The sequence below is a fragment of the Pteronotus mesoamericanus genome, unplaced genomic scaffold (assembly GCF_021234165.1).
Source record: "Pteronotus mesoamericanus isolate MK-2021 breed Mesoamerican mustached bat unplaced genomic scaffold, CSHL_Meso_final scaffold_705, whole genome shotgun sequence".
In the NCBI taxonomy this organism is placed as follows: domain Eukaryota; kingdom Metazoa; phylum Chordata; class Mammalia; order Chiroptera; family Mormoopidae; genus Pteronotus; species Pteronotus mesoamericanus.
In genome coordinates, this window is record NW_026555326.1 from 1,092,586 (window position 1) to 1,114,645 (window position 22,060).

General features: G+C 50.4%; 1 protein-coding gene across 2 annotated transcripts in view; it reads right to left on the reverse strand.

Annotated features, from left to right (window-relative positions):
• Positions 1-7,776: 7,776 nt before the first annotated feature.
• The window catches only part of HHAT (hedgehog acyltransferase), a 212,010-nt gene continuing 197,726 nt past the window's right edge, over positions 7,777-22,060 (reverse strand). For both annotated transcript variants that reach the window (XM_054563293.1, XM_054563294.1), the window contains exon 12: positions 7,777-8,821. In XM_054563293.1, the coding sequence (XP_054419268.1) occupies positions 8,730-8,821 (92 nt within the window). In that variant the 3' untranslated portion in view covers positions 7,777-8,729. The remainder of the gene's footprint in view (positions 8,822-22,060) is intronic.

Below are 22,060 nucleotides of genomic sequence, written 5' to 3' on the forward strand. Positions count from 1 at the left end.
AAGGCCAAAAAGCAGCTGAGGTGCTGTGGGTGCCTCCCGTGGACGCTGAGAGCCGGGAACCTTCAGGTCTCCTTTCCCCAAAGAGGTGAGCTGCGCATAAGAGCTGGAGAGGGGCCCTGGGGATCCTGAGGGTCTCCTCAGCTCGCTCCCGCGGGATAGCGTCGTGCCCCTGGCCTCCTCACACCGGCCCCTCTGCTTCTGTTCCTTCGCAACCTCCCCCCACGTGCTCCTGCGGCAATCCTCAGGGTAGGGGGCATCGGCAGGAAGGGCGGTGAGCCCAGAGCTGCTTCCTTAGCAAAGCAGACACACACACAACCTCAGAAAAATGATTGTAGCAAGTGCTATGTTTGTAACTCTCGATGGGGTAGCCCTTCAGAAGTTTGTATTTTGTCCACCGCCTGGGGTCATTATAGGACATGTGGGAGCCAGTCTTGGCCTTATTTTAAAATTAATCTCTTATCTCCTACCAAAGTCAGTAGGACTTCAAGAGAAACTGTGAAAAGATTGCAGGGCCACAATTGAACATACTCGCTTCAGGTCCTGGAAAAAGAGAACGAGGCAGCGGGTTGTCCGGCTGTCTCCGTAAGCTGATGGCGAGTGGTGGCCGTGGAGCTGTGGTCCATTGCAGGGGAGGGGGGTCTGAGCTCAGAACCATGATCACGGGGTCGCCTGCAGGCCACCCAAGTCCCTATGCCACAGTGCTCGGGGACACTCCACTGCCTCTCTTGACCGGGGGTTCGGTCATTTGTGTGCTTGGGCTTCTTCCAATGGAGGAAAGAAAGAGGTCTCTCTTAAGCAACGTGGGGCTCACCCAGGTGTATGCCTGCAGAGAGGAAGCAGGACTCCTAAGAACTGACATGCAAGGTTGAAAGTTCAGCTCTAAGGACTCAGCTTTGAGGGCGTGGAGCTAGGGGTGCAGGTGGTCTGGACCGTGGTGACAGCATGGAAGCAGCCAGGGCGCGGACTTCTGCGCGCCTTACGCTGCCGCAGCCCCATCCTGGCTCCCCTGCCTGGCGGTCACGGCTTTGCTGCCGAGAGCCTGCACCTAGGGCTGATTTTCCTCGTACTGAGGGGGACCTGACAGATTGGGACCTGCCCTCCCAAAGATACTCAGTGTCTCTGAAAGCCTGCGGGCTGGGCCCACCCACCCACCTGCTCAGCGGCCATGGCAGGACCCGGGGCTTGGTCCTCACTTGTCTGTGTGGAGTGGGACTGTCCTCTCTTGGGTCCCAGGGTTGGCAAGGATGGCCCTGGGGAGCAGAGTCTGGAGGTCAAGGCCAGGCGCCTTCCCCTGAGGCCCCACACACTCTGTAGCTTCTCAGTGGGGTGGCCCCAGACTTCCTAAGGCTGAGGAATCATAGATTTCGCCCCAGGTGGAAGCATACAAAGAAGAGGAAGTGAAATTTCCTGAGGCCGAGTCATGATTATTTGTGATTTGGGGTAAAGCATGGGCTTTCCCTGTTTTTACCTTGAGAAGCTACCAACTAGTCCTTGGGCAGAGGCTATAAAATTTCTAGAATCCATCTGCCAGCTTCCCCAGAAACGCTCTAGTTTGCCTTTCCTTAAACATGCTCCCCCGCCTGCTTCCAAGGTGTCGGACCTGCTACATTTATAGCAGAGTGAGGGCCCCGTGACTCTAAGATCCAGCTTCAGAAGCCCCTGCCCAGACACGGGGACTGGATGACAGGCTCCCGTCCAGCACCCTGCAGGCCAGATGCAGCCCTGCATCTCTGCCTGAGGGGCACAGGTGTCTACTCGGGAGCCAGCCCCACCAGGGTGTGGGGCCCAGAGGCTGATGCAGGAGGCTTTGAAGTCCAGACTTGTTGGGGGGAAAGCAAAGCTCCATGAATGTCCTCCTCCAACTGACTCTTAGCATTGGAGCTGGGCTGGACTGGGAGCCCAGGTCTGTCCGACTCGAGGGCACGGAGCCCACAGCCTGTGCCTGTGTGGCGACAGTGTGGCTGTCTATGCTCTGTTCTCCACGTAAGGACTTTAGGGACTTGTGCTGTAATTGTTTTCTCTGGGAAAAAACAAAAAACATTTTGTAAATAAGCCAAACCTTCTCCTTTCATTTTTATGCTTTGAGCTAACGACCTACTCTTGGCTAAATGCTATTCTGGGTCCCCAAGCAAAGACCACGAGCTTCAGACACCCCTGACGGAACCTGCCGCTAGAAACCGCGTCGGCCGGTGTTCTCCAGCAAGCATGCGGGCTGACGGGCAAAGAGCGGAGCAGCCAGGGTGTCAAATTTGAATTGCGATATTGAACTCTTCAGCAAATCTATGAGCACCTTCAGTGACAGTGGGAAAATCTTTTCCTATAGCTCTAAGTTCTGCTTTGGTCCATAGGATGTAAGAAATGTGTTTAGTGGGATCCTCCAAAGACCTAATACAAGGGAGAGAGTTTAGTTTAACAGGCTTAGTTGGTCAGATTTTAGCTCTAGAGGAGGAGGGACATTCTGATCGAGGAAGAGGTGAGACTAGGGCAAAGGTAGAAATGGAGGACGTGGAGCAACGGGGTTGGGGGGACCACAGTTGGTGCTGCCAAGGAAGGGGCCTCAGATGCTTTAAAATCTTGTTTTAGTTTTTTTCTTCAGTTAATTTAGATACAGCATTTTGTAAAGAGGCAATTTTAGAATCCTATGTTTAGAAGCCTCTGGGTACCAATTAAAATAGCTTCTCCATTTAGATCCTTTAGTTCTATTACTGTGATATTCTAGTTTACTCTGGAGAAAAGTCTAGGGAGATTGAGAATTCCGCATGATGACCATGGACGATCTTTAGTAAGGTTGGTCCATTATGTCAAAAATGCACATGAAGCAAAGCTGTAATTTTTTAACATAAAGCCAACTGGGGTCCCTGAAGGAGGGCCAGCTTCAAGCATTTAGATGGCTGGGATCCCATTTTTCAGAGGTTTCCTTGAGAGCAAAAGAATTCCTAAATAGTCTCAAAGGGGCGCTTTCAGGGTTGGGAGTTGTATTTTGTTTTACAGGGACAATGTGCCTTTTACCAGGGTACACTTTTCTCCCCGAGGAGGGCCTTTGCCCTAGTTGTCTGACTCATGATCAGGTATTTCCTGTTAAACAGAACTTTTCCTGGGGGTTGGCAGGCAACCTAATGTCAGTCTGGCCTCTCTGGGGTCAATTTATCCTCTCCGAGTCTTTTGCTTTGGAGATCAAGTCTCTCATAAGGAGACAGTGCGCACTCTGGTAGATTTATTTGCTGGACCCATGATCACTGATATTATTTTTAGTTTTTGCTCTCAAAAATTCCAAAGTAATTATACCAAAATTCTAGTGCACTACAAACAAAAAAGCAGATGAGTAGGACACAAACACTGAAACAGAAAGAACGAAGCATTTAAACGGGTTCTGAATAAAGTGGTGGAGCTCATCCAAAGGGAAGAAGCTCAGAATCTAAGACTCCCCAAACCGGAAGCGAGGGAGGCTCGCTAAAGCAATGAGCACAAAGGGCTCGGTTAGGGTACCCCACTCAATTCTGAAGGAATTCCAAGGGTCATTGTCCCTTGGGGGTCATTTCCTTTGCAATTAGGGACAAGCAACCTGTAGCAAACTATAGGCAAGTCCTGAATTGCAATTCCTCTGCTATTCCTGAAAACTCATCTTCTTTGACAATTTTGAGCTTGCCTCTTAGGTGGACAAAGCCAACTGTCAAACTGTTGTCCAGGCCTCTCCGGGGACCACATGAATGCCTTAGGAACACCATTCGCAGAAGGAGCCTCATCTCCCCTTGTTGCATTGACCACCATATGGCATGTGCACCTTCTGGGAAATTTTAGGAGCCCCGGTGGAGATAGAAGTTGATGTGCATTTGGTGAATAGATTGTACAGCATTTTGCAATAAAGATGTTTAGCCTTAAGACCCTTGAATGGAACTCCAGCTGCGGTGGAGCTGCCAACACTCTTCCCCCTTCCCTCCCTCCTCACGGTGTTGCTTCCACAGGAGGCCCACGGAGGGCACACTCCGGCCCCCGGGCAGCCTCTCTTCTGTGTAAATCATTGTACTGCCGTCGCGCTCGCTTCAGTAAGACTTACCTTCACCAGCTCTTGCGCCCTCCACCTGGAGCGGATACCACTGACCTCCCAGCACCAACTGCAGCCGCCAGAGAAAGCACCGTTCTTCCAGGAACCAAGGGGTTCATGTGGAGAAGTTTTCATTTCCACCCCCCACAGATCAAAAGAATCAATGTGAATTTGCCTGAAGCTTAAATTAGTTTCACGTGAAACTTCATTTTCATGCAAGCCTTTCAGACTTTTTCTGGAGCCTCTAGAACTGGACTTGAATTACCTGCAGGTGCCGGACCAGGCCTGCCGTGAGACTTTTCTTAGAGTCATTGTCTCTTTGTGACTTCTGGATCCATTCGTTGTACAATGAGAAGTTCCCGGAGCTTGTATCAGGATATGAACTGCTTTTGTGTTCAGAAAGATGCAATCCCCCAATGAATGTATTCTCTTAATATTCAGACACTGCGTTTGTGTGTCAGTTGGACTGTCCACATGCGACCTTCCGCCAGCGCTGCAAGGACACCTACTCACGAGCAGTTTGTCACTCTGGGGCTTCTCCATATACTAACACTCTTTCCGTTGAGTCCTGCCAAATTCTTCATTGGGTTTTCCTTTTCCTTTGCATCTGTCACTTTGTCCAAACGAGCATGAATAAACAGGAGTGCAAATGAGCTGATACTATTTTTGTGGCCAGCGGAAGATGCTGCCAGGAACTCCCCTGTATTTCTGCAACTTGGGAGTGTTAAGAGAAACATGAGGCCCTCCATTGGTGATATTCCCTTCTCAACATTTTTAAACAAGCACAAATGATATTTGTAAAAAAAAAAAAAAAAAAAAAGTTTAATTTTATTTATTATGGTAATAAACTATTTTATACATGATGCCTACTTTTGCCTTTCCTTATGTAATTTCTATTGGGTGTTCTGACCTAAAAATGACAGAACAAGGATAGCACTTTCTATTTCTTTTGAGAGATTGGGGAGCTCTAATATGGAAGCACCTGCAATTGTGGTTTTTGGAGAACTTACAGTTTCAGAGACACCAAGATTGTGTGTCAAAGTACTACGCAGCGAGGTAACAGCAACAACTGTGAAGTTGTTTTGCAATATGATCTTGAAATAGAGCTCTGTCTGCTATACCAGTGTACAGAGATGTCTTCAAAACCTGGCATCACTGGAAAACTGTGGTATGACACATGATTTAACACATATCTGAAACTGACCCCCGCTTAGAAGTGAAATTTATTTTGAACAGTTTGGATTAAAATTTGTGCAAGATATGAATGCTCCCCTGCCTTTTAAAATATAGTGTAAAAAAAATTGAATCTTTTCAGAATGACTCAGTGTTGATAGAATGAGTTGGATCTGTGCTTTAATTCATTGACGGTCTCAGAAGCTATGAAGGTAGAGAACTGCTTGGTCCACACTAACTAGTCCTCCACACCAGTGCTGTTTCAGCTGTGCTGCGGTTTTAGCAGGTGCTGCTTCTTGCTCATGGCACGATTCTCCGCAGTACTGCCAGCCTGCGTTCTTATTTAATACCAATGGGCCACATTTCAAAAACGGTACTTTTCTTTTTACAGACAGGTCCTCTGCCTGATCTCATAAGTCCACATCCTAGTATTTAATTACGTTGCAGAAAAGCATAATAGAAATAATTAAGGGTATGTTGCTTAAAATTCCAAATGATTATTATTCATTTTAAAGGTCTCACCTCCTAAAGCAGCAAACATTGCATTCTTTTGATATCCTCAGTGGAGGGGAAAAAACTCTATTTGTGAAGACAATTTTTATAATTAGTCAAAAAGACTAGTAATACAGAGACAAGTAACACATTTTGAGTGCCAGGTGGGTTTCAACTATTAAAAAAAGAGAGATTTTGTTGCTTTGTTTTAAAATAACTTCCGTGAAAAAAGACCTTGGAGCGGCTTCCCAGCAGGCTCAGAAAGGCTTGCCCGGTGAGGGGGTCGTCTGGCTTCTCCGTGGCTGGCATTGCTGAACGGATACGTTTGCTAGGAAACCAACTCATTATTTTATGGTTAATTTCTTATGCTTACTCAACCATTATGTTAGCATCTTAAATAAGCAAGGGAGCAGTGTCAATTTCTCTAAGGGGGATCCCCTCCCGCTGTTACTACTCTCCCCATATATAGATCATTATACATCTACACATGTTTGATACATATTTTTTCTAGGTCTACAGTCTTGAATAGAACGAAGGGTTTTTTGCTGTCACTTCAAGCAAATTAATCTGAAGAAATCATACCATACTTCTAAGTCTCTCATGCAGTCCTAAGAATTAGAGTGACTTAAGACACCGCTGTCCCTCAGGTGGCTTGCTTGCCTCCTTGGGGATCATCTTGGCAATCAAGCCTGGAGGTTGTGCTAGGTTGGGGTCAGAGGGTCCTGGGGCTGGAAGTGACCTTGGGACCTGGTCTAGTTGCTTCCCAGCCCAGAGCCTGAAGCTGCCCAGGGCTGAGGACTATGAAAAGTGACGTGTCGAATGTTCCCCAGCTAGGACCACCCTGCCCAGGGCACCTCAAGTCTTTCAGTTAAAGCAACTCCAAGATTTTAGTTCATATGCATGAAGACAGAGATGTTATCATTTTCATATGATAGTTGGGGAATAGCAAGAAGCTGAAGTAGGAAAACAAAGGTCCTGGATAATCAACATATTGGTTAATCGGTCCTCAACTATATAGCTAAACAGTCATCATTTACTAACTCCTAAGAACCACTCCAATCATATAATAGCTTAAAACAAGTTCAGGATTATTACTTTCAAATACAGGGTCCGGCACAAATAACGCCCCCCCCCCCTTTTTTTTTTTTACAAAATCATAAGCATGTACTTCTGTAACATAACAATATTATGTTATGTTACACCATATGACATTTTAGGTGAAATGTTCAAATTAAAACTATTCATTAGTACACCCATATTATTACCCTATCAACCACACTCACGCAAGCCTTACTTCTGCCAGACCCTGTATATTCCAATACAGTTTAATGAATGAACTTATTTTTACATAAATGGTGTCTCTAAAGAGTTCAAAATCTTTTCTATTATATACATACATACATTTCCTCACAATCATCCTCACACTCCCTCTTTGTCCCCCTCGGAAAGCACTTTCCTTTCATGTAAACGTCAGCCCAACTCCCTCCCGCAGACCACAAACCCCAAGTCAGTGTGAGGCCACGAGCCTGCCCTGTACTCATCTGAGTGCTCACTCTTCCCCAGCCTTGTGCCCTCCTTAAGACTGCCCAGAGCCTTGGAGTCGCCTGCCCAAGTCTCCTTTACCGAGCCAGCTGCCCTTTGCTGCCGCGTGTTCAGGCCTTCCGCATCTGCCCCTGCTTCCAAACAGAGTGGCTTGGAAGAAATGGCATCAGCGAAACGACTTGTCCTGCACTCTGAGTGTTTAAATCGCATTGAGTTAATAACTGCAGCCAGGACACAGGGACAGCACCAAATAATTAATATGAGACAGTCGACACAGGCCTGGGCCAAGTGAACCTCAAGACGATTCCGTTCATGTGCTTGAGGTGTTTTAAGCTCTCCCATAACTGGGTACACTACGGATTCAAATTTTAAAAAGCTTGTTCACTTATGCCCACCCCCACTGCTCTCTCAAAAAAAATAATAAAAATCCAAAGCCAAACAAGGTGTTCTGAATTACCTACCGTCTGGGGCCATTAGTAGCCTGCCAGCACCTTTCCAGAGGAATGAAGAGTTAAGAGTTATATAAGTGTGTTTAAACATTTTCCTCAAAAACTATTTAAAACAATTCTACAAAAAAGTGACTTCTCTATGTGATAGGAAAGGCTCCATTTTATTTGAAACAAAACCAAACAATATAAACCACTGAATGCAAACCACTGAGAGGGAAGATCCTGGTGGGACTTGCGTGGGGAAAGGAGCGGAGACCTCAGGGAGCCATCTTTGTAACTTGCCTGATAGCACCTGCCTATGGGTACGCTGTTCCCTGGTTTTTAAATTCTGCTTCTTTATGTAGAAATGATGAACTGTCAGGTAGAGGCACTGCATGTTGACACTTCTCTGCAAATCTAGGAAAAAAGCAGCCAAGTGTAGATCGGCCTGATAAAGTTCAAACAACAGGTCTCCTTGGGTACAGACTCCTTGGAATGTGACAGAACATATTCTAGCTTCTTTACTGGGTAAACAGAAACACAGCTGTGACTTTGCCACCTCCCTGCTGAGACCACACTGCAGGGTGTGGGGAAGGGGGTCACATAGATAGATGTCACTAAAATGTTTTAGAAATATTGCCCAGTGAAGGACAGGCCTATCACTAGTCAGGATTTCTGGGCCTCAACCAAAAAATCCCCATTATATTTAATTCTTGGGAAAGGAGAAAAAATTTAAAGGGCCTTTGGGACTGGGGTCCAGACCGCAGTGCCACCCTGTGCAGATGGGCAGGACACTCTACAGCTCTGGACCCCAGCTTGCTCAACAGGAAAATGACGGCGGGGGAGATGATCTCTGTGTCCCCAAAGGTGGAAAACTCTGGTTGTCGATTTTCTATGAGAGCTCCAGCTTCCAGTCTTGGAGTGGGTCTTGAAGTAAGGTCAACAAAAGATGAGCAGATCAGGCGCTGGTCCCTTGGAGGTTATCTTGGGGCATGCGATCAGGGAGAAGCACCGTTGGAGGCTGACAGCCAGGCTGGCCTGGGCCCACGGCATTAGTTCGTGGAGTAGGTCTGGGCCCAGGCGATGCCCACGTGGGAGTAGCAGTACAGGAATCCCAGGACGGAGAGGGTCACCCACGGCCAGCCTGCGGGGGACGGGGGGACAGCGATGGAAGAGCAGTTAGAAATGCCTGAGTGGGACCTCCCACGGGTGCAAACTGTCCCCCTTTGGAGAGGGCAACCAAAGAAAGAACATGGGTTTACGCCTTAAGACATGCGCCTCAGGGAAAGTTTGCTCTAACTGGCACGCCAGCGAGTCGAAGCTTACATTCCCATTGGGGTCAGCATCAAATGAGCGGTGTGCTATCACAAATGCAAATTATGTTTAGAGATAGGGCAAGCTTTTAAAGAATACATATTTAGAAGACTAAAGCCATTAATAATAACACAGGAACAACAGTCCATGAGGCCCATAGTAAATCTCCAAATCGACGATTGCATTGAGTTGTCATCAGTCAGCACACATACGGGAGAGCCTCAATTCAACATTTGCTTTCAAAACTCACATCTTTTAGTGGTACCTTCTACAAGTACTTAGAATATCTGATGTTCTCTTTCTCCTTCTTTTAATTAACAGTGCTTTCTGCTGAGTATTTGTTTCTTAATGATCTCCATGTCTTGTACATGTTTTACTTATTCAAACATTTATTAGGGGCTTTGGGGAGCCAGAGGTACTGTGGAAGGTACCAGAAGCCCAAATAGAAAGATCTAGTCCCATGAGGCTCTCACTCCAGCTTGGAAAAGACAAGCACACCCAACCGGGATTTATGAGCCGTGTAGCATAAGCTCGATAATGACGTGTACAGAGCACAGGTAAATTGGACCGTGTGGGGTTAACAAGAGTTTGTCAGATGGAAAGGGGCAGGGACAGTCTACCAGAGGGATCACCATTACAGCCTCTTCAAGGAACAGGGATCCTGTGATGTGGCTACCACACCGGGAGGGGCAGGGAAGGGGTAGGAGCAGGAAGTAGGCAGCGGGGAGCCACTGAGGGCGATTACGACCATAGTAGGCTCTCTTCTTGCCATGCCAGCCACCAGCGGCTACTATTATTAATGACGTAAGTTCACTCAGTATAGCACAGTGGTTAAGAGTGTAGACCCTGAAGGGGGATTAGACACAAATTCAAATCCTGGTTCTGCCACTTGCCAGCTGCACAACCTTCAGCAACTGAAGAAATATCGAACGTAAAACGAGGAGGGATAGAGCAACTTACTTAAGTGTCTTTGTAAATCCCATGGACTGAACTGTGCTCCCCACCCGAATTCACGTGCTGAAACCCTAATCCCCGATGTGATGAGATATGGAGGCTGAGCCTTTGGAAGGTAAATACAGGGAGATGAGGTCATGAGGGTGGGGCTCAAATGAAGGGATCAGAGTCCTTATAAGAAGAGACACCAGAGTCCCCTCCCCCGCTCTCCCCCCTCTCGTTTTGCCGCGTAAGGACACAGTGAGAAGGCAGTTGACTTTAAGTCAGGAAGAAGGTCCTTACCAAAAATCAAATTAGCCAGCACCTTGATCCTGGCCTTCTCAGCTTCCAGAACTGTGAGAAATAAATGCCTGCTGTTTAAGCCACCCAGCCTGGTACTTCATTTCGGCAGCCTGAGCTGACTGAGACAAAAAGATTCCGTCCAGGGACGGTCCCGGGCCAATGGCGGGCGTTACAGAAAGGCAGTGATAATGGAGACGAGAGGGCACAGGAGTCTTTCTCCAGCGAGTCATCAGGGAGGCCAAGCCCGACTGTTTTCAGCCTGTTCCCTAGCCTGGCTTCGCCCAGGGGTTCTCCCAGGTCCAGAAGGCAACACAGGCCAGGGCGGCAGAGAACGTGCAGCTGCCTGGCTCCTGACGAGCCCTGAGGCCCCGCCTTCTGTCTGCTCTCAGCCGGGGGTCAGCTTCCTGGGGCTGCAGGCGCTCCTGCTCCGTGGCTTCAAATAACAGGAATTTATTCTAGAGGCCACAAGCCTGACATCAAAGTGCTGGAAGGGCCACTTTCTTCCTGAGGACCCAAGGGGGGCCTCCTTGCCTCTTCCAGCTTCCGGTGACCCCAGCAATGCCCTGCCATATGGCAGCACCGCTCCCATCTCTGCCCTGTCTTCACACGGCCTCCTCGCCTGTGTCTTTCTGTGTCCTCTCCGTTGGTAAGGACACCGGTCATTAGATTTAGGGCACACCTGCCATCCAGGATGAATTCCTCTCAAGATCCTTAATTAATTACATCTGCAAGGACCCTATTTCCAAATGAAGTCACATTCTGAGGTTCCAGATACACATGACTTTGGGGGGCACTATTCAGCACAGCAGAGTCAGATACTTTTGTTAAGTTTCAAGATGGACCCATCCTGCCATGGGGCCGTCAGGTCTCTCAGCTCGGTGGCTCATGCACACACGCCGGGGGGCTGTCAACGCCTGCTCCTCGGTGAGCCCTGGGAGCAGGCCGAGGGGCGGGCGCTCCAGGGACAGGAAGTGCTCCCACACTTCAGCTGTGCCTAGGGTGAGGCGTCGGCAGGGGGCTGGTGAACACAGAACCCAGAGGCTGGCTGTGGAGCTGAGCGTTGGGATGTTCCATTTGCACAAAGCTGGGTCTGGGGTGTTGCACAGCTGTGCCTGGACGCCCCTGTGGAAGCCTCTGTCCAGCACACAGAATTTTAAGGAGAAACATCCCCAACACTGCCCTGAGGTGAGGTGTGCAGTTAGGACCACAGCTGGGCCCTGAAAATGTTCCCCACCGTTACTGCGCCATTCAGGGAGGCAGCTACACAGCAGTTAGGAGACTTGCGATCCTGACTCTAGTAAGAGATGCTAGTAGGGTCTCAGTTTTTCCATCTATACAATGGGAAGTCAAAAATAAATCATAGCATGTGAAATAAGATGCGATCACAGTTTGGGGGGGGTGCTTTTATAAGTGTTTCAGAAAAACAAAGGGTTACTATAGGACCACCTGAGCATTCTCTTACATACGCACAGACAGCTGGCCGTTTCGATGCATGTGTGTTCCTACAGACAGAAACCCCGGTGTGTACCAGGCGGCTGCCAAGGACCTCTTACCCTTTCTTGACCTAGAGTGTAGTATGTGATGACAAAGAAAGGACAGATTCTGCAAGTCCCTTCCATGCTACACAGCCAATACCTGATGGGCCTTTGCTGTGTGCCAGGCCCCGTGTTAGATGCTGGCATTGCCATCTGTGGGGAGCCACAGGTACAAGGCCTTTGGCTGTGGTGGCTGCGACCCAAGCACTGACGTGGCTCAGGTGTGTGTGGCGAACGGGAGGGGGCGCTTGGAGCAGAGCCTCCTCTTCACCGGAGCTCAGAGGAGCCAGGACCGTAAGACTGAAAAGACTAAGGCTGTCATTCTGGCGACATTCCAAGGGTTGCTCTGATGTACAATCGTCCAGGGTCGTCAGCTGTTGACCGAAAAGATGACATCCAAAGGTCCGTCCTGACCCATGATCACTGACCTCCTCCTTCAGTCCTCCTTCCCCATGGCCTTCCCCTGCTCTGTCTTCTCCTTCTCGGCTCTCCCTTCCCACCAGGATTTCCAACGTCCAGTGTCTGGTCGGCTCCCACACGCCCACAACGCTGACCCCATGTGTGCTCCCGCTCACGCGCTCTGTGACTGTGGGTCGTAAAGCCTGGTGGGCAGCCAGCTATTTCTTGGTCAAAGGAAAAGGTCCTTCTTGAGAGGGTACTTCAGGGTCAAAGCCCCCTGTACACTCTGCATATTCACGGTGGGACCCCCAGAGTAAATGAGGCGTGTAGCTTGCTAGTGGGCTTTTGATGCTGACCTAACAAGATCTAAACAGGGGAAGAGTTTAACAGCTTGGAGATATTATGAACAGGATGCTAGCAGCCTGGATAACAGGTGTAAAAACATAGGTAATATAGTTAATAGAACAACTTATCTCACAGGTATAGCTAAATGCATTTAAGTGGGATGTATAAGACAAAAGATTCAATTAAGAGGACCAATGTGTAGATGGTATAATAGATGAAGTAATAGGATATAGGTGGATGCATCATGATATTGTTAATAAGGTGTTAGTGAGGTGTATAGTAACTACAGTTAATGAGAACAGGTAGAACACAGAGGGAAAGGCTGCCGCTAATAGAAAGCGACAGTGTTGTTTTGCTTGAGGCGTCTACGGCTGAGCAATTCCCCAGGCAATTGCGTCAGTGTGGAAAGACGGGAAAGGCCGGGGCTCGGGACAGGGAGGAGGACACGATCATCACGCAGGGCTGCACGGAGGCAAAGGACAGGTTGAACTGGTTTTCTGGGGAGGGAAGGGATAATCAGAACAGGAAGCGCATCTAATGAAAAACTTTGTTTAATATATAACATTGTAAAATGTAACATTACAATGTAATATCGTAAAATATAGCCACAGCAGGAAACAATATGGAAGGTTCTCAAAAAGCAATTAAACATAGATTTACTACACATACACCCAAAATAACTGAAAACAAAAACTAGAAGAGATACTTGTTCACCCATGTTCACAGCAGCATTACTTGCAATAGTCAAAGGTGGAAGCAACCCAAGTGTCCACAGACAGATGAAAGAATCAACAAAATGGGATACATACATGTAATAGAATAGCTTTTGGCCTTAAAAAGGAAATTTTAACACGTGCTACAACATGGGTGCACCTTGAAGGCTAAATGTCTTCATTAGGCTAAGCCGTTAGACATAAGCCAGCTGCAAAAGGACAAATGCTGTATGATTTCCACTTATATGAGGCAGAAAGGAGAGTGGTGGCTCCAGGCGCCGGGGAGTGAGAGGAGTGCGTGTTTAATGGGGGCAGAGCTTTAGTCCCACGAGATGAAAAGACCCCGGAGGCGGGTGGCGGTGACGGTTGCACTGTAGGAATACACTTAATGCCACACTGACATGTACACTTAAAAATGCTCAAGGTGGTTTTATGTTCTGTATAATTTTCCACAATAAAAAATTTTATGCTGAGTAAAAGAAGCCATTGAAAAAATAGTACCCACTGTATGACTCCATTTATGTACAATTCAAATTGATTTATAGTAGCAAAAGCATGTCAGAGGTCGCCTGCGGCTGGAGCAGAGGAGGGCTGATGACAAAGGGCCCCAGGAATCTTTGGGGATGATGAGAATGCGCTGTGTCTCAACTATGGGAATGCTTTCAAGGGACCGCACATCTGGAAAATTCCTTAAATGGATGCACTGTATTGTCCATAAGTTATTTCTCGATAAAGTTGTTTAAAAAAAATTTTAAGATAACAGAACATTAGCAAATCACAGGTTTATGGTATGCTGCAATGTCCTGGGATATACATACCCCAAGGTATTAAGACAAAAGATCAGGGAGATGCATTTCATTTTTTCTCCCGTCCTGCCTCTCCCTCGGGTCGAGAGCACCTGCCACGTGTAGCTGAACACTGGTCCCCCCAAGCAGGCGGTCTCCCCCCGGGGCCTTGGAGGGCGACAGCGGTGGTTTGGAACCACACAGGCGCGTGCAGCAGCTGGGGCAGCACAAATTCCTTCCTCGGGGAAGACAGCAACCCCGCCTAACGGGAGGGGAGTTAGCTGAGCTGCTGAACTGGGTGCCCGCGGCCCATCACAGGCTCACTGGGCAGTCAGGCGGGACAACACTCCTGAGCCCATGGCCGCCATCTTGGCTCTAATGGGTTTTCAAAGGCCACACCAGCCATTAGAAGAAAATGGCTGGTGACCAGCGCATGAACAAACTTTGCAGGGAAGCCTTCTTCCTGCCCTTCCTCCCAGTCAGCCAGCACCTTAGTCTCTGTCTACACATGTATCGTATATGAAGAATATGCCATCGACCATAGGATTTGCAAAGAATTCAGTCTTCGGGAATCCTCACAACACCCTGAGATAGGACTCACTCCCCTACACCAACATCCTTGCTTGAAGTCGCCCTGCCTTCAAGGGCCCAGAGTCCACCTCCCAAGCCCAGGGTGTCAGGTTGGATTCTATTTGGAGAACAGTCTAAAAGAACTTCAGTCTGCCCTGTGGTCTTTATTTCCAGTTATCTATGATTTAGCATGAACAATGCCCTCGCTTCCTCCCTCCCTCCACGCAGGCAAGCTTTCTAGCCAGAGGCTCTGGCTCCCTGCTGCCTGTCGTCCCTCTTACTCATCCCCTTCTCAGGCGTCACCTTGCTGGGTCACGTTTCTCCTGAGGGATGAGAAATACCGTGGCCTTCCCGGCTTGGCTCTTGGGTCCCTACAGTGGGACTCTCACTTTCTGGTCCCACGGAGCAGCAATGTTGCCCAGTGACTCAAAGCCATTCTAAGAAAGGAATAAGAGGAGCTTCCCATTACTTCTGAAACCATCAGGCTACAAAGGAAACATGTCTCACCTCCCCAGACAAGCTCTCCTTGGTTGGGCCTAGGTCGGCAAATGTGAAAGATGGATTATGGTCATTGAATGCCACCCACACATCCACCCACACCCCCGGGGATGCAGGTGCTTATGTAACATCCTGGTGAGGCCAGCATAAGGCTGGCGAGTTTCAGCCTGCACAGAGGGCCTTTGCAGATGGGCAGGCTCAGAGAAGGATGTCCAATGGGGAAACGGCATGAAAAGATGATTTTAGGAGATGCTGCAGAAGAGAACGAGCCATAGGTCTTGGTGGCTGGTGGATGTGAGGACCAAAGAACATACTTCCTCTCACTGACCCTGAGCTCTGCCTCACACAGTTCCCTCAGGGCTGACGGTCAGCTGGTGCACGTCAGAGAGACTATACCTGATGTTAAAAGACCGACATGCCTCCCTACTAGTTAGTAAAAGCTACAGACCTTGCCTCTCCCTCATGCCTGTCCCCTGATACAACCATGAAAAGGGTAACATCTGGCTTTGCAGGAGCCCCCAGGACCTGCTCCAGCACTTGTTCGCCATCTTTTCAGATCAGCTGGTCTGTGACTATGTCTTACCACTTGCTAGATATTTTTAATGCCACCCCCGACCCTACGCATACACTGCTCTGCACGGGTGGCATTTTCTACTCCGAGGCCAGTGGAGGCTGAGTGTGTCTTTCCTGAGAGAACTAGCTTGTGCGTCAGACCCTGGTGCTTGGGTGCTGGCTCTGGATCTGAGAAACAGCCCGCCCCCTGGCCTGGCACTCTCTTCCAGCTCCGCCAGAGCCACTTCATTCATTATGCAAAATGGCACTAGTCCCCGCCTGGAGATGTTGCGGAACCGTGTATCACGTGGTCCTGAGCCTGCAGACCTTCCTTTAGAGCTAAATTTAGAGCTTTCACCTAAACAAAGATACAGGGCAGGAGCCTTCTCCTGTGGCAGGGCTGTCTCATCGAAGGACAACGGCAGGAGCAGAGCTGCCCAGCCTGTGAACCTGCGACTGCGGGGTCTGCTTTCATGTACCTGGGAATGTGGACAGCAGGCCTGATAAACAGTCTCCTGTGACTTCAGGGTTATAATGACAATTTCTTACCCTCACATAGTTTAGAAACCTGGGCCTCAAACCCAGGTTTCTAAAACACCAGGTTTGGAGGCCTTGGTGTTTTTGTTTTGCTTTTTTAAGCTCAGCTCCCTCTTTTACATCCTCTGATGAGAAAGGAGGACTGGGTGGTTTAAATGGTTCTAGCATGAAGTCCTAAGGCACTGGTTCTCAACCATGAGCCCACATCAGAGTTGCTAGAGGACATGTTGAAACAGGGGTCTGGGGTGGGCCTAAGATTTGCATTTCTTACAGCCCCCCAGGCGATGTGGACGCTGCTGGTCCAAGGACCACCCTTTGGGAAGTACTATTTTGGGGGAACTCTGAAGAAAGAACTTCCTGCTAATGGTTGGTTGTCAATTGATGGGGCTCTTTCACACAGAGGAAGAGAGACAATCACTGAGCATCACCAGCTGCCAGGTGCTCTGCTTGGAGTCTGCTACAATCCCAACCACCTTATCAGGATGGTGTTATCAGCCCGTTTTGTAGAAAAGGAAACTAAGGCTCACAGAGGTACAGTGACTTTTCTAAGGTCTAACAGTTAACCGGCCGTCCGGCCACGCTGGGACCTTGGGGTTGTGCGCCACTTCCCTCCAAGTGCCGGTTCTTATTAGGCGTCATCCATCACTAACCCACTCGGTCACTCCCCTCCAGAGGCCTCTGTTTCTCCATCTTTGTAAAGGAAGATGAAGAAAGCATTGACAAGCATGTTTCTGTCCTTTGTCTTAGTGCCTAATCTAGACTCGGAGCCTTGGAGAGCACGTGCCCAGAGTCTGGATGATCTTTCATGAAGACTGTCGGAGCCACAGTTATTTGGCCCTTGCTACGAGCTGAGTCTCCCCAGGGCATCCAGCAAGGTGACAGAGAGGAAGGGTGGCTCTGAGCACCCTCAGGGAGCTTCCTGCCATCCCGGGCAAGAGTCGCCTGCTAGCTGCTGCGTGCACGCCTTCGCTGGCACAAACAGCCGTCTTTAATGAATCATGCTGTTCACAGCCAATTTCACATCCTGATGAAGCCAACCTGTGCTTCATTTTTCATCCACCCCCGCCACCCGGCCCAGGCCCCGCAGGCAGATGCTTGCTGGAGCGCTTGCTTCCATAAACTAAAATCATTTCACGTGAAATTGGGGAAGCGACGAGAAGAGGCCAGGCCACTTTTTTTGTTGTTGTTTTTTTAAAAATTCTGACAGTGCAAGCAGAAGGCAGGGCTGAGAAAGACTTCTCTCTCTCTGGGGCTAAAAGGGTTGGGGATCTGCTTCTCAGAAAACTGTCCCTCCTGCTGGCGTCACGGCCCCGACTCCAGCCACTGGAAGCACCGTCAGAACACGTTTCCACAGCCGTTTCTCTTCCATGACCTGAGTCTTAATAGAGCCAAATTGGGAGGGCCAATCCACGACCACAGCATATAACACAGCGGGCGCTGCCTCGCAAATGAGCTCACGGAAGACACTCCCCTCAGGCAGAGGGATGTACGCACACAGTGCGGACCACGCTCCTTGTCACCTGGCCCTGCCAACACTCCCCCACACTGGTGTTTATGAAGCACCTACTGTGTGCCAAGCATGTAGACAGGCGGCCTTGACACGTGCCACACAAACAGCTGTGTGCTCGTCTGAGGCCTGTGTGTGCACTGAGGACGAGGGGCGCACTCTGGGGCCCGAGGCTTCCCCTGAACCTGCAGGTTCAACTCTATGGCTCCGCCACCCATGTGTGCAGGTAACAAAAGGCTCAGGGGAAACACAGATGACAGAGACAAGAGTCTCAAACTGCTGGCGAGCCCAGGATGATGGGCTGACACTAACAGGCTGAAATTTCACTATGATAAGAACAGCAGAGCTTTAATGGCTTTGTTTTGTCCTAACATGCGATGGCAGAGGGCTGGGCACCGTGTCACAGAGGAATGGCTGCGTGGTCGCCTGAAAGAGAAGACTTGAGAGGAGAGAAAGTTGCCACATGCAGATATATCAAAGTCGACCCCTTTGGAAGACGGATAAGAAGACATCTGCCACCCTCCCCCCTTCGCAGGGGGCAGAGGGACACTGGCAGCGGCAGCCTCCCTCCGACACGGGGACAGGCTCGGGGGCCCCGAGCTTCCTCTGACCGGGAGGAAGCAGAGGCGGGACAGGCGGCGGCCCGAAAGCCGCGGAGGAGGGGCCTCTTTCCAACCCGAGGTAGAACCAGGGCTGAGAACCTATGACCCTGTTTCTTCCTCCCCAGGACATGGGACCAGGGCACACATGGTAAAATGGTCAATGACTAAATAAGGGTGCGACAGAAGGAGCAGGCTATTGACTCTTGAGTACTCATTCACAAGACTCCCAAATCCCTACTACAGGTAGTTACAAAGATCAGTTATTGCAAAACCCCTGAGCAGGGAGCCACATGGAGGTCTGCTTGGCCTCCACTTCTACAGCCCATGGGACGTGAAGCCACTTGACAGGGGTGCCCACAGCCTAGGCTCATGCACGTTTGCAGGTGTGCCTGGGAGAAGAGCCACCTGGCATGTACTGGCCAGCAACATGCAGGCTTTTCCAAGGGCCAGGAGGTGGAAATGCCACTCCAGGAGTCGTCCCTCCTCCTGCCCCCAAATGGAGAGACCAGAGAGAGCTGGAAAGGGAGACAGAGCAACGCCGAAGCTGCGGAAACATCTGGCAAGGTGAGGTCAGCAGATGCGGGGCTGACATGTTCTTTTCCTAAAGCAGTTGTTAGATAAAGGACTCCAAATTACTTGACTTAAATTTCCCAGTAAAGAACAGAATGATAGAACGAGCTCCCGGCAGCTGCGACAGCAGCAATAGTTCTTCCTGGGGCTCTCAGAAGCAACCGTGGGCTACGAACGCCAGCCACCCCTCGGGAAGAGGAGGAAATGTTCCTACTTGTCAGAGACGGCGTTATTCTCACGGGCTGCTCCCGCTCGCTGTGTCTGCGAAGGCTAGTTTGCTCATCTCCATGCCGAGGCGTGGATGGGTCAGAGGGCCAGAGGAACGAGGGGCTAAGGCCCGCCCGAGCGCCGACTTCTCTGCTCCTAGTCCGGGGGCTGGCCCCGCTCTCTGCTGCTCCTGTCACCTGGTCAGAGGCAGGCTGGCTATGCCTGGGGTGCAGCTGGTGGCCACAGAGTACATTCTGTCTAAGGATACTGAGCTCATGGGGTGGTCTCATTAGTGCTGACTTTAACCACCTGAGCTGCCTGTTGCCCTCCCGAAAAGGAAATAGACACGCAAAAGAACTCGGAGATTCGTTCAGAAAAACGTAGTTCCACCACTTACAAGTGGTATTTGGAAAAGGTATCTTGCTTCCTAGGCACTGGTATAAGGAGGGGTGTGGAAACAGAGGTGAGAAGAACGTCCAAGCCCGGGGACGCTCTGGTGGCAGCAGGATCGCATGCCCCACCAGGCTGTCGGGTCGCGGGGGAAGCAGCTCGCTCGTCCCGCAGGAGCTCGTGCCGCCCGCGGTCTCAGGGCGCCCAGGCCCTTCTCTGCTGAAGAAGCACTTTATCAGAGAGAACACTTTGTAACCTGTATGAATGTCTATCTGCTGTGCCGTGCCTCAAGCGAACACACAATAGTGCTAAATGCAAACTGTGATACAAAGATAAATTAACAATTAAAAAAAGAAGCACCAGGACCTCCCTGAAATGTGCCGAGGCTCTCGGGTCACTGTTCTGGGGAGAAGGATGCAGAAGACCCCGCTCTGTGAGGCTGAGCAGGGGGGCACAGAGCTGTCCCACCGCACAGCAGCTCCTCTCCTGCCCACGCGTAAGGCCTTGGGGCCACACGGGTGCACAGGTGAGTGCAGCCACCTGCCCAGTAGCCACAGCCCCTGCCCTTGTCATCTCAGGCCACACGGCTGTCAGAGGCTTACTGAGGGGGTGTGTTGAGCCTGCGTGTTAGAGAGAGCACATGCACCTGAGCACAGACTCAGGCGAGGCTGACAATCCACGCACCATGTTCAACAAGAGACACCATCGCATGAAAGCCCTCTCTAGGGCTCCTAGGGCTCCAGTGTGGGCTTACTGATCAGTCCCGGCTAAGCCTGGAAAAGGCCACGCGGTCATGTGGAAAGGGAGCCAGACTTAGTCTACGTCTCTCCAGAAGACAGAACTGGGCCGACAGATGGAGGATAGGAGAGGCAGATTTTGGCTGCCCCAGACAGGAGCCTGGACCACTGACAGCCTCTCACAACGTGGGGCATCCGGGGTCCCGGCCCTGCCCGCACCCAAGCAGAGTTCTGGGAGACAGTTACTGAGATAGCTGCCTCCCGTGGGAGGGGGGCCAGATGACCCCGCAAGGCCCCTTCCAACTCTTACTGATCACAGCCCAGAAAATTCAAGGCCTCAAACCATCCCCCCCTGAGAAGCAGTGTCCGTCTGTCCTGGGAACAGAGGCCATGTCCCAGCAAGCTCTGGAAACGCCACAAGGTATAGCAAGTTTTAAAGTAAAGTGTTTGTGAGGATGTTTATCTGTTGGATAAAGTGACTCGAACACTTTTTTGGACTCAGATTAGAGAGAAAGACATTTTGTACCTTACATATCCCATTCTGAAGGAACACTGTCCCCCTTAGGCCCCCACCTCTGGCTGATGGCCCTGGCGGGGGAGGGGCGGGGGGAGGAGCTTCTGCCCGGAACAGCTGGCCAGATGCTCTGAGCCCAGGCTGGGACTAAAGGGCCCCTCTGGCGGCCTTGCTCACTGGGGCAGCCTGGAAGACCCTGTGCAGGCCTTCGCAGGGAGCAAACATTCAGCAAGCTCGCAGGGAAGCTCCCTTGCTCGCCTGCCAACCTGCTTAGAATCAAACCCCTCAAACCAATCCCTACAGGGGCAGAGGGGATGGGGCAGGGCGCCGTGGAGGTAGAGGTGGGGAGGAGCGATCATGGCAGCCTGGGTCCCTCAGGGTGTTAGGAGTTAATGAGGGTGTCAGCACCTTCCCTGCTTCCTCTGGGGTTCCTGTTGCGCCAGCAGGGCTGCCAGGGCGGCTGGGACCCTTCAGGGAGCTCACCCCCATTTCCTCCCTTCCTGGTAGTCTTTACATGGAGTTAATTGTTGGTCTCCAGGGAAAGGCCCTCAGCCGCCCCAGTTTCTGGCTGGGTTTTGTTTGTGGCCTCAGAGCACAGCAGGGACACTCTGGACTCCTTGTGGGGCTCCCAGATGCTCCCACAGTGTGGGCCGACTCGGGGTGTGGGACCAGCCTCAGTGTGCTTTCTTGGAGTCTATTGAAGTGGCAGGGCCATGTCTACAGGAGTCGGCTCTATGACATGGCCCCAGACTTCTCTCCATCCCACCGGTAACATCTGTCGAGCTCCTCCTAACTGGCGTTCCAGCAGCAGAGCTTGACGCGGTGGAGAAAGAAGGGACTGCGACAGCCCCAGGCCTGCCGGCGCCATCACTGCCCGCACCCTCGGGTGGAGTGCTGACCTAGGCGGTTGACGCCTTTCGCCCCCCTTTCCCAGCGGGCTGCCGTGGGGCCTACTGGGGAGGATTTGGCTCCGTTCTTGCTGTAAGGGCTGGGAAGGATCTGAACTGAAGACAGACTAATCATCCTTGTGATTCTCATCCATCATTCAATGCTTATTGAGCTCCTACTACATACAGGACACTGGGCTAAGTGCTGGGGATACCAAAGAGATTGTAAGGCGGACTTGCTGTTAGGAAGACAAAAATTAGATGTAAAAAGATAGAACACAACTTTAGGGCGTTTTCCCAGAACAAATAAAGGAGTCAGCATTCAACATTTATTAAGCTTTTTCTGTGCACTGGACATGATGTCAAGGGCTGGGGAAAATGGGACGGGAAGCACTGGCCCCCACGCTCAGCGAGCTCCCTTCTGGAGAAGGAGGAGGCGCCTGAGGTGGGGGCCCCAGAGCCCTGAGAGCCAGGCCCTGGGAGGA